General features: G+C 35.7%; 1 protein-coding gene across 1 annotated transcript; it reads left to right on the forward strand.

Moving 5' to 3' along the window:
- Positions 1-525: 525 nt before the first annotated feature.
- Positions 526-12,682, forward strand: LOC140155708 (probable cytosolic iron-sulfur protein assembly protein CIAO1 homolog). The gene is made up of 7 exons (XM_072178643.1): positions 526-708; positions 2,285-2,427; positions 3,018-3,278; positions 4,749-4,840; positions 5,930-6,131; positions 8,130-8,217; positions 11,148-12,682. Exons 2-7 carry the CDS (start codon positions 2,292-2,294, stop codon positions 11,383-11,385), a joined length of 1,017 nt encoding a protein of 338 aa, XP_072034744.1. The 5' UTR covers positions 526-708; positions 2,285-2,291; the 3' UTR covers positions 11,386-12,682.
- Positions 12,683-13,657: the final 975 nt, after the last annotated feature.

The raw sequence follows: 13,657 nt of genomic DNA on the forward strand, positions 1-13,657 counted from the left end.
CTGAAATGTACTCAGCAATTAAACAAAAATGTTATCTGCATGTTTGTTGTTTTTTGTGTTCTTTTATGCTGAAAACTTGAATAGGCCTCTTTGCAATTTTCATTTTTCGACCTCGTGTTACTTAAACATTCATATCTTTTCTCAGGAGTGTCGTAGAGTAGTGTATGAGGTGTCAAAATGTGCAGGACAATCACCTGCATGCGATTATTGAGCAAACGTACAACATTATTCGCTAGATTTTAATAGTGGGTAAATTTCCTAACCATAAAGAAACTTTTTTTGCGTAGTGTATTTCCGCATTAGGCCTAATGAGTTCTTGGGGAAAATGCCTTTTTTGGGAAAACATGTCCGATTGAGGTAAAATGTGTTTTGGGCACTTTGGGGGAAAATAACAAATATGGGGTCTCTAGGGGGAAATGAGGAAAACAGGGGTCTTTAGGACTTTAGCAATCCTTGACAGCTAATTTATTTTTATTCTTGAATTTTATTTTAGTGTTGTGCGCCCCTGATCTCCAAAAGACTACGAGCTGCGGTGTTAATTGAATTGCGCACGCGTGTTGGGAAATCATGAAAATAATGGTGATTTTTCAGGAATGAACTTCAAGTTCAACGGTTTTTGACTTTATACATACCGTGCGTACGCGTATCTTCTCTTCAGGCTCTGCTTCTCTTCTTCTTATAGACAGTGTTGATACAATATCACGTCAGGTAACCGTTAATTGCAGCATTTCAGCAAGTTAGTTTAAGCTTACCTCAGGTCCACATTCCTTATTATAGAGGGCGACATTCAATCCAAAAAGGGAAATACAAAAATTTGAAATTTGGACACCAGAAACTTGACGACGTAGTCTAAAATGTGCCGGTACTTTATCCTTGATACAGAAGTCAGCATGCAGTGAAAGTTAGATTTCATAAAATAAAATCGCCTTTGTGTAAAATGGATCGCCGTGGTGAAAAATGATGCATTTACATGTTTTTTTTTAAAAACAGACATTTGCCCATAACTTTGCTAATTTTTTACCTACAGACATGGTTGACCCCTCATTTTTTAAGTTAAATATTCACCTTTTTAAACAAAATAATTTCCATGTGAAATATCCTACTTGAAAATTTTGTGAACATACCTCAGCCTCACGGCCTCATGACCTTACATTACATAGTCATAGTCATACCAGTCATAGTCATAGTGCCGTACTATTACGCTGACTTTCCTATTCGGCGAGGATGACAATTTTGACCTCGTCTGTTTACAAACAGAGAGGTAGACAAAAGACCGTTCCGCTTGTCCAAACACTCAAGGGCGATCCTGACTTTTAGACCACCCGCGCTATATCGAGCTCAAATATTACTATTTCATCAAGGTTTAATATTCTAACAAGCTTAAACTAAAAGTTTCATCTAAGGAGTCAAGCTTTAAACTATTTAGCAAAAATATCCAACAATTTTTTACCTGTTTTTTAAGAAGCTAAAACCAATTTTTGAAAAGAAGCTTAAAACATCAATTTTGTCATTGTAAAATCATCTAAAAAAATCTTTAAAAATACAGTGACCTACCTAATATTACTTATCTATGTTTCCGATGATATCCAAGAAGCTAAAATATACAGAAGGATGGTTCACACAATAGCGTGATTCACAGAACATGATAGGGATTAAAAACATGAAAAGCTGTCAAGTAGAACCATGTGCTTCTTTTGTTCAATTTGCCAGCAAGATTTCATATGGAAACAGTTCAGACCCAGAACACGATCATGTCAGAAATTAATATTTTGTTCTGGGACTGATTATTCGGACTAGAGTCATTACATACATTTATGTAGTAGGTATGAAAGGTAAATTCACATTTGCCATCAAATCACATCATTTTATATATCAAATTACAGCCCTTGATTAAAGGAAGCCAAAACTGAAAACCGTTTTGTCATAGGACTTTCCGTAGCAAATTCCAAGCCAAAATTGATTTTCCATGCCAATTTTTTTCGGTCCGCCATAACAACTTACCGTACCCAAAATATCAAAATGGATGAAAATTGCATATTTGTGTAAAGACACGTATCTAGAAAGTGTTTTCTTAAATTTTTGAATTTTTTCTTTGTTTTAAAAATATGGGTCAAAAAAGATCAAAATTTGTCATTTTTGTCAATTTTGACATGACATGACTGCTTACCGCGAAGCACACACACATTGTGCTTGTGATATATAAGGAAACCAAGACTAGATATAAACTATTTTATTGAGGTTAATTTTTGTGTTTTTCTTCTTCTATTTTCTTTTAAATATGTAGTTTTAAGATGGCAGGTGAACTGGAACCAATAGCTACCCTGTCTGGACATCAGGATCGTGTCTGGCATGCGGCGTGGAATCCACAAGGAACACTTCTAGCAAGCTGTGGTGGTGATAAAGTCATACGCATATGGGGAAAGGAGGGTAAGAAATGACGGTATGAGGCATGTCAAGCCCGCGACACTCCGGAGGACAGAAAATGTGACTCTCGTGCTGGTCTCCTGCACAATCGGTTAATTATGTGGTCCTGGCGGTTATGAACGGCGAGTGTCAGGACCACATAATTAGCTGGTTGTGTGGGAGACTAGCACGAGAGTCACATTTTCTGTCCTCACATCGGTAAAGGCCGTTTGCACGTTAATTGTACAGAGCGTCGCTAATTAGTTGTGCAACAATTCTGCAAAACGATTTGCATCAATTAAAATTGATTCATATAATTTACCACACAGGAAGTTTGCAAGAATCAAAATTATGCTCGCCAATGTTATAATCTTTGCACAAGTCTCAAATATTCCTGTGTCCCACAAAATGCCACATTTACTTTCCCACTCCAAGCTGCTACTGTGAAACATATGTAGTATGTAAGGAAGCTTAGAATTGCAAATTGAAAAACAATGGAAATAGAAACAGTTAAAAATTGAGAGAGTGTGGAAACTTAATCGTATGAAAATTTCCACATTTTAATACCTGTAGTTAGAAATCCCTGGAATTTCTTGTATTCTTTCATTTTACAGGTGACAACTGGATTTGTAAAACTCTGTTGCAAGACAGTCACACTAGAACCATTCGTAGAGTTTGCTGGTCTCCCTGTGGCAATTTGCTAGCTTCTGCAAGCTTTGATGCCACCACATGTATATGGGATAGGAACAAAGGGGAGTTTGAATGCACAGCCACACTAGAGGGCCACGAGAATGAGGTCAAGAGTGCAGCATGGTCTAAATCAGGAGCGTTGTTGGCAACATGTAGCAGAGATAAAAGTGTTTGGGTATGGGAAGGTAGGCATTTGTTTTGTAAATAATTGAAATAAAGCAGTACAAAAACATCCAGTTTTTGACCTTAGCTTTTGGCTAGCACTTAGAGAATAAATGATAGGAATTTTTGTTTTTACTATTTTCTACCGTGTGATAGACAATAGGCAGGTCCAATATTTTGAGTAGTGGATGCCGGTGCAGCCGTTAGTACGATATAAATATTGAACCTGCCTGTCGTCTATCACACGGTAGAGGATATTAAAAACAAAAATTCCTATCGTTTATTCTCATTCTTAGTCAGTTAAATATTAACTTTAATAACTGTAAATTATTTTTTAAGCAAAAACAAAGTTACCATCATAAAAACTCCCCTTACTATAAAATGAACGAAACTTGTTTACAACTACGCATACAACGTGACACATTATTAACGCTCATGATGATGTGGGGTCGTCTACGGCCTGATAGACGGCACCCGAAATCATGCGATTGTCCAATCAGATTATGTGTCTACGAACTAGACCACTCACACTGACCAAGAATAAGCCTTCAACTGAGGTGCTACATGTAGTTGTGAAAAACTAGCAACACTACTGAGATGTAAAAAATAAAATTAATACATGTGTGGAAGTTGGTTTTTATGTTTAGGCCCACATGGTTTGAATGATTTTAACTGATGTTGTCAATAGTTGCCAAGAATGGATATTTTGGGTACTATACAATATTTTATAGAAGTAATGCAAGAAAATATGATTGTCATTTGATTTGTTGAATGTGGATACTGAATTTCATGCTATCAGTTTTTTATAACCTCTGTTTGTGACATTTTATATACATCCCAATCAAATCGATTGTTAGTTGTTTCACCCACAAACAGATGTGAGTTATTGATTAGAAAATAATAACTCTGCGCTATCTGTTTTGAGGTTATTGCATGAAATCAGAGGGTTTGTTTTGGGCCAAGTACAAAATACCAAGGCCCAACACAAACCTGGACAATGTCATGCAATGACCATAAAACAGATTTTAAGTCTAAGTATTCAAAATCTTTCAAGAGCAAATGGTAAGAGTTAACTCATAATTTTAATATGTTATGTTAGTTTTCATAATTGGTTATATTATGAAAAAGATATAAAATAATGTGTTTTCCAAAACTTACAATGCATAACATGAAATAAGTCTTTGTATTTCTTTGGGCTTGATTGTCACAACATGCGACAAACTCCCTCAAAATGCATGTTTTTGGCCCTTATTGCCATAAGTTGATCAAACATTGAAATTTTATTTTCATTGCCAGTTAGAACTAACTAAAAGATAAGATTAGGATTTAGCTATGTTTCATATGGCAAAACAGGACACTATTTTAATCCAAAAAACATTAGTGCTGTATTTTTCTGGAATATGGAGAAGGTTCCAGAGGACTTACAGTATAGCCTCAACAGGCTGCAATAGGAAGTATAATCCGTAAACTAAATGTGGCATTTTGTTTTCCAGTTGACCAAGATGAGGAGGACTACCAGTGTGCTGGAGTACTGAGTGTTCATTCTCAAGATGTGAAGCATATATGCTGGCATCCACATAAAGAGGTAAGCTGGCATGTTTATTTATTTATATTTATTTTATTTCTTTTTTTATCAATTAATTAATTAATTTATTTATTTTGGCACAACGCCAGGCAGATACAGCAATATTCACTGGTAATGTAATGAATGCAGCAATTCCTCCAGTCTTTTCACAATGTCAGCCGGACATGCTCAGAACTCGGGTACATTGACAAGATGCACACAATCCACTCTTCATTGACAGCCGTGTGTATGACGTGCAACTTCCGGGAATTCCTGTTATTTTACTTTTCATAAACATCTTAACATCCACACTTAAATAAAGACAAAATTTGGACTGGTTAGTGCCTTTATGAAGATTCAACGCAGCAAATGGAACTCAGTGTTCCAATGGCAGTTAACACATCTCAAAAAATGCTTTGTACGGATAGCAAATGGATGTATGTTATGTGCTTAAGGTTTTAAAAATTTTATGATGTTGATGTTGACATTAAAACTAGTTATGTTGATGTAATGTAAATACACTAAGCCAAAGAATTAAGTTACCAGTTATGTTCACCCCCTGTATATCTTAAACAAAGACAGATATTAGCTCGAATTTAAGACCTCATTTGTTGAAATTGTTCAAAAAATAAACACACAACGATCCAAAAACTCGAGGAAGATGCCAATTTAAAAGTTGCAGTTTGCTTCATTGTATGCCCTATTGATTTGTACACAAAGCGTTTGCGATCAGGAGAACTATCGCCGTGCTTCCATTGATTAGCACGTTAAAGCTAGTGCTGTGTTTTCATTGATTAGAACACAAAAGTGCAACTTTTGATTTCACATCTTCATTAGATTTTAGATCACCGGTCCTTTAATTCTCAACCAATTTCAACAAATAAGGTCTTTTAAGGTCTTTTAAAAATCAGAGCTTAAGAGTACAGGTATTGGCTGCTTGTTTTAATCTTACATATTTGTCTTTATTTAGGATATACTGGGGTGAACACAACTGGTACCTTAATTTTTGGCTTACTGTAGATGTGAAGTTAATATTATCACTGGGAGGTGCATTAATTAATTAAATATATGTTATTACTTTTTGTTATGTGTTATCATCTTTTCTGTCAGGTGATAGCTTCTGCCAGTTATGACAATACAATAAGATTATTCCATGAAGAAGATGATGATTGGTGTAGTTTTGCCACGTTACAAGGGCATGATTCGACTGCATGGAGTGTTTGTTTCAATTCTACTGGGACAAGATTAGCATCATGTAGTGATGACAAAACAGTCAAAATATGGCAGGAGTTTTTGCCAGGAAATCAAGAAGGTCAGTGCTAGAATTGAGAGATTGTGTTAAAGTACATTAGTGTTATTTCTGTAATCTTGTACCAGAGCTGCCAACCCTTCTTGATCCTGCAGAAGACTTCCTCATTTGCTGAAAATCTTCTGTCGTCTGCAAAATTTATTAAATCTTCTGCATTTGCCGCCATCTGGCTAAATCTTTTGCATTTACAGCCATCTGGCTAAAAAATCAGAACAAAATCAATTATAAGCCCACTGTCCTGTCCTTTTGCAATCAAGGGCATGATTCGACTGCATGGAGTGTTTGTTTCAATTCTACTGGGACAAGATTAGCATCATGTAGTGATGACAAAACAGTCAAAATATGGCAGGAGTTTTTGCCAGGAAATCAAGAAGGTCAGTGCTAGAATTGAGAGATTGTGTTAAAGTACATTAGTGTTATTTCTGTAATCTTGTACCAGAGCTGCCAACCCTTCTTGATCCTGCAGAAGACTTCCTCATTTGCTGAAAATCTTCTGTCGTCTGCAAAATTTATTAAATCTTCTGCATTTGCCGCCATCTGGCTAAATCTTTTGCATTTACAGCCATCTGGCTAAAAAATCAGAACAAAATCAATTATAAGCCCACTGTCCTGTCCTTTTGCAAAAAAAAAAAAAAGTTGAGTAGCCTTGGAAAGGCATTTTTAAGGGTCTCAAAAAGCTATCCAGGAGTTTTCGGGGTGCTGATGACACGCAAGGGCCACTGCCCTTGGCGCGAGAGCGCCACATCTTAAGTTTTTTTACACTTCGCTGAAATCTTCTGCATTTACATATTCCAATGTTGGCAGCTCTGTTGTACACAAATGATGGTTCAATTTCATCACCAGCTATTTCTATAACCTTTAACCCCACTCCCCTACCTGTAGTTTTATAGTGTTTATTTATTGCTTCTCCATGTTTATGTGGAGAAATAAACGGCAATACTTAGACCATGTGGTTTTGATAGTTGTCCCAAATTAGCAGTTAACAAAGTTAATGTAGAAAATGTGATACTTGTGAAATTTTTAAACAATTCAAAGCTTGAAATTTTTCCAGTCTGAAAAATTGATCAAACAAAATTTACACCTTTTACCGTATATACAGCTTTGGTTTGCTCAGCTTCTCAGCCTTGATTTGAGTCCTCAATTAAATTGTTATCTCAAAAAGAAAATGTGAAAACCATGACCTACCCTCTCTGAGTTGCTCTAGATATGACTGGCAGCAGTCACTAAATATTTCATGATCAGAGGGGAGGGGCAGTCTAGGGATCTGTGGTGGTCAGAAGGTTTGTGCATGACTTGTGCCCTATAGTCACTAAACTGGACTTTATGTCATATCAGGATGGCTCTGAGTAAGAACTAAGCTTTGGTTTGCAAAATAGATTATGGAAATGAATGAACATGTATCAGGGGTTGGCCCAGTGGTATAAACCTTCACGGGAGGAAGCTTGGAGCCTACTCACGGAGTATGCCAAGTACTTCCAACGTACACCTAGACTGAATCTTATGTCATCAAAAATATTCCTGTGTGACTTTGGTTGTGGTGGCCGTGTCCTTCCGCGCTATTGTGACAGGATCACACTCTGCTGTTCTAAAAATATATATTCAAAAACAAATGCATAAAAAGGTTAACAACTGCGCAGTCTTGGACGGACACAACTGTGGAGTTTCCACTCCCCAGACTCTGGGGGAAAGTCTCACACTTAATAAAACATACAAAACTGGTCACCCCAGATTAAATAAGAAATAAATAAATACATAAGTTTCTAAGTCATTAAACCAGAACATTGACGAATGAGGGTGTTAGACTGACGCCTTCACCATCATGGGCTGGGCATGCCACTGGATGAACCAAATAGATTTCGTATTTCTGATTGATTGAATGAATGGATGAACCGATGAACTGAAATGAATAAATCGGTTGGGATGTGAAGAATTACAGGAATATGTGTATTAAATGACAATTCTTAACTGACTGTGTTCAATCACTATCTTCTGTTTTTGCAGGAATAGTAACTGATGGCAACACACCAAAGTGGAAATGTGTTTGTACATTATCTGGACAACATACAAGAACCATCTATGACATTGACTGGTAAGACCTTAACTATACACTACAAGATTCCTGGAGACGGAGTACCTCTGCTGCAATGCTACTTTGTGGCTACTACCGAGTAACCAAGCCCTTTGTGGCCGACGTTGGTACTACACCAAAGTACCAGCATCGGCCACCATACTGTAGATACCCCCGTAGCAAAGTACTTACATCGATACTCCACCATCCGTCACCTAAGAGTCCACTGCGTTGTACCGAGTAGGTGACTTATAGGCACACCATAGTCGGGGGCAGGCTTCCCGTTAGTGTGCGTCATTGCGTCCAGACGCATATTTTACAAATTTGGACGCAAGTTCACATGGCTAATCAAGTATTTTGCGTCCATGTCACATGCATGTGGACGCAGACAAAACTTCGAAATTTTATTATTAATTGATGATAAACACAAGAAATTTGTATTCTTTTATATTTTTAAGATAATAAAAGCCCCAAAATTTTGACCCACCTGCTGAGAATTGAAGTAAATTCTGCAATATTTGTACATGCAACGTCAGGAAATCGTGCACTTTTTGCATGCTTTCCGAACGATCGCTATTTGATGGTCTGGGGAAGTCCCGATTGAATTGTTTACAAGCAAGCACGTGCCGCTAACGTGCGGTTAATGTTTATTTAATTATTTATCACAACCTGACAATATTCAATTTTTATTTTCTCATAAATAATCTAGGTTTCCTTTATTAGTATTATTGTTACGATGAATAAAAGCAATTTTAAAGACAAAATCCAAATGATAACCCTTTTTCGTATTTATGTGGCAGCGCATGTTTTAGTTTTTGTAGCATCAACAACACGTTAATATAAAAAAAGAAATGCGAAAGTGAAAGTACGAACGAAAATTGCTCAAGATTGACAGACTTTGCTCATGTTTTTGCACCTGTTTTTGACCACGTTTCGGACCCAAACTGACACAGAAATGAGAAAAATTATCATAGCGAATGGAGATGGAATATCATGGCGAAAATGCACTTTTATTTTTTTTTTAACAATCAACATTTGATGAGGTGTAGACCCGGGGTACGTGTGTATCGTCATAATCGTGAATTTCAGATGGGCGCTTTAAAAATCTGTCTGGACGCAAGTTTTGCAACCTCGTCAGCAAACTTGCGTCATTACGGATGCACATTTTTAAAACCTTAACGGGAACCCTGGTCGGGGGTACTTCGATGGCCCTTCAGCGGAAGTACCTGCACAGTAACCGCATCCATGGTGTACCCATGTGTCAGCAGTGAAGTAGCAGTGAAGGTGCTCACCCGCGAGGTACTCCGTCGCCAAAATCCTTTGATCGTAAAGTTCATTGACTTCAAGGCGAGGGCGCCCGTGGTACAACTACGCGGCCGACTGCGCGTTCAACACGAACGCGTTGAAGTGGAATTATTAATTTGTTATGATGGATGCAATTGCTTGTTGCACAATGCAGTTTTTCCGTACGCCGGCGACAGTGTTATCAGTGGTTATAATTCTGTTGTTTTTCTTTTGTTTTCCGTTTTATTCTGTTAGGAAAATAACACGGTTTTATGTTTGTTTGATTGTTTACTTGGTTGGTTAGTTAGCTGTTTGTTTACTTGGCTGATAGTTGCTCAGCTTGGTTGTTTTCATTTGTAATTTGTATCTTATTTAATTAATTATTTAGTAAGTTTATTATTTTTCAGAAATGTTTATAACAGATTGCATCATATATTTTATTGACATGTTTTTATGTTTTTTTATTCATTAACTCATTATTTGCTTTAATAGTTATTTACTGATTTATTTATTACCTATTTATTTATTTAGTTGTTTACTTATTTATTTAATTATGTACTTATAAATTTACTTAGGTCTTTACCTATTTCACTATTTTTTATTTATATAGTTGTTTATATACTTATTTATTATTTTCACTTATTTATTTACTTACTCATTTAGATATTTATTTATAGTTGCTCATTTACTTGGTTATTTTCTTATTTCCTTGTTTATTTACTTACTCATTTAGTTATTATTTACCGAATTATTTACTTATTTATATAATTAGTTGTTTACCTATCTCCTTATTTATTTATTTACTTCTTTGGGTGATTTATTTAATAACTTATTTATTTGTTTACCTATTTCCTTATTTATTTACTTACTCATTTAGTTAGTTATTTACTTACTTATTTATTTACTCAGTTGCTTACATATGTATTTGTTTATTTACTTATTTATTCACTCATTTACTAATAGGCCTACTTAACTTGTCCGCTTAAAAAATGCCCAAAGAACAAAATAAGAAACATAAATCAAGAACATATTAATCAATATAAATCAATATGGCAACAGAAATAAATAAGAAATGGCAACCTGCTTGCCTAATTTTTTTTGCCAGAGTACCCACGTTGGTACTCAGCTGCAGAGTACCTGGCAGGTGAGTACCAGTGTCGGTACTCGGAGTACCTTCAAAGTACCTACCCCACAAGGTATTCGCGAGTTGCAGCCGGCTTGCTGGGCCACAAGGGTCTGGTGGCCGACGTAGGTACTCGAGAGTAGCAGCGTAAATAACCATAAACAGTCGTTCTCGTGTACAGAGGCATCCTGTACCTGAAATCACAGTTAGTTTTGAAAAGAGGAGGGTGTTTACCTTTGGCTGTCCCAATCAAAAGGATAAGCATTGCTAAAGTTTGTTTGGCTTATATAAGGCAAAAATTAATCGGCTTTTGTTGCTGAACAAGTCAATAAAGTCCCAACTCACATAATTCACACAAGCGTGCGCCAGTCACGCATTACACAATGCACAACTAGCATAAGTGGTTTTTTCACCTTATATAAGCTGAACAAACATTGTTTGAGTACCCATAGCTTAAGAATGATACCTTGAATGTTACCTTGGGGTCATATTGTTGTCATAAAGTTGTAATAACTAATTGTGTATTTCATATTTCATCATACAGGTGTCATGAAACCGGCCTCCTTGCAACAGGTTCTGGTGATGATTCCATCCGTATCTTCAGAGAGGATGAGTCTGTCATGGACAAAGTCAACCAGCCATCATTTGACATGGTAGCCAGTGTGAACAGAGCCCATGGGGAGGATGTTAATTGTGTAAGGTGGAACCCTAAGGATACTGGATTGTTAGTTTCTTGTGGAGATGACTGTGATATTAAGTTATGGAGGTACAAAGAAAGTTAAGACATGTGGTCTTTCTATGGCAGAAATGAAGATGGTGTAAGTTCAAAGGGGGAAAGATGAGGACATTTTGAGGGTTCAACGTAAAACTGCCTCATCTCCATTTGGTGAAAATAAGATTTTTGCACCAAAAAGTGCAGAAAATGATTTGCCATGTCACTCTTGTTGTTAATTCCAAGAAACCTTTTAATAGAATTTTGGATATCAAGATTATTTTGATACTAAAAATGTACCTGTTCCACTTAGTAACACAAAAGTACTATTTAAAGGACAAAGGTGTAGCCTGAAAAAGTAAATTTTAAGGGGGTAAAAGCCCATTTGTTTGCGTATAAAAAACATTCAAATAAGCCTAAAAAAGTACATTTTTATGTGGTAAAGCCCATTTTTTGCGTATGTGTAAGCAAATTTATTTAGGAAAAAAGTGCACTTTTTGGAAATTCCATTATATAAAACAAAATGAATGTTTTTTTCTTTACAATATACAGAATATTTTCATTCAGTGAAATATGAACTGTTCCATTGAACAAGGCATAGTCCATATTTCACCTCATGAAAATATTCGTGCCATTGTTCTCAAAAACATTCAATATTTATATTATTTAGTTTGATCATTTCAAGGATCTCAGCAACCAGTGTATGCAAATCACACTGGTGCTAAACCTTATTTGTAAGATTACAAACAGCGCCCTCCAGGATATTTGCAATGACTTGTGATGGGGCTATACAGAATGTTCATAATGATATAGATTTGAATTGTACTGGTGTTAAGCAGATTGGATTTCAAACGAAATCAGTTTTTTCTCTTCAGTTGCAAATTAGTCAATTGAACTCAAATCTTGGTTAGAGAATATTTACATTGTAATTTGTTTTATACTGAATAGGTGTGGTTATGTGTGTAAAATGCATTTGGGGCTACTACTATTAAATCATGTTTCATAGAAACAGTATTGGCAGTCAGAGAATAAAAGTTTATTCCTTGGTTGGATGGTGTATTAGATATTTACAAAACCAATTTTGAGATTATGGCCTCTAGCGAAAAAATGCTGGGATTTTTGCGAGAGACAGGGGGCTGATTTTTTTCTCAAGGTTTATAGAAGTCAAATCATTTGTCAAATATTACTAGCCAGAGAATGGTCACAGAATTGAGGTTTTGGACCTAACTACATGTAATTAAGCAATCAGGAGAACTGTAAGAAAGGGAATAGAGCTTAATAGGTATTAACAAATGGTTGTGATTTATTTTTTATGAGAAAATATGGAATTAAAGAACAAAGAACAACAATGATTGGAACAGAATGCATTTTCACTGTCAAGTTTTGTTTATTTCATGCTAAATGATTTAACATGTTAACACATAATACATTGTCATTTTAAAGAAAGACATAGGCTATAGTAGCTTGTATAGCAACAATATAAACAGCCATAGAATAACACCTACAGATTATATAACACATGATATAGCAGCAGCATCTAGTTTCAAATTGGACTAGTGTCATGTCAAAATTATTATTACTTTAGGCATTAGGCGATGAGTAAACAACAACCTTGCTTTACGGGCACGACCGACCCAGATTTTGCATTTTGAATTTTTTTTTTAGTTTGGCTAAAATCATGTAAATCAGCTGTTTTTGGCCAAAATTGATTGATTTTGATTGAAAATTTTGGAAACAAATTCAGAACATTTTCAAAGCTTTGAATGATATTATTTTTATGGTTATTTTAGCCTCCACAAAAACAAATTAAAAAAAAGAAATCCCGTCCGGTCGATCTTACTTGAAAAGTCTGTCTGCCCGTAAAAACTTTTTTTGGTTTTTTGTTGCGTTGGGGTGAAATACGTTTTTCATTATGATACTTTTGATGGTAGGAGGAAAGTTGCTTTTTGCCCTAACATATTTCTTATCGTCATTTGGCAGGAAAAACCTCCTATGTGCTTGTGGCCCTTGAACATGTTTAAAATAAAACAGCCAAGACGTTGCATAGGAGGTTTTACTTTAAACATGTTCAGAGACCCATGACACATAGGAGATTTTTCCTGTCCAACAGCAATATGCTAATATTGCAAATTATTCCGTAACTATATGCTAATTAATTACTCAAATATATGCAAAATCTGGGTTTTGACAAATTTGCATAATATATATTAGCAAGAATAACTCTGTTATCATAAGCCTCATATTATTAAAAGGGCATTTCGTGATCCATAGCATCATCCCCCCATTTTTCTCAAAATAAGTTGAGATTTTTATATCACTGCAAACTTCTGGCTACATAATGT

This window comes from Amphiura filiformis, chromosome 6 (genome assembly GCF_039555335.1).
Source record: "Amphiura filiformis chromosome 6, Afil_fr2py, whole genome shotgun sequence".
NCBI classification, from domain to species: Eukaryota; Metazoa; Echinodermata; class Ophiuroidea; order Amphilepidida; family Amphiuridae; genus Amphiura; species Amphiura filiformis.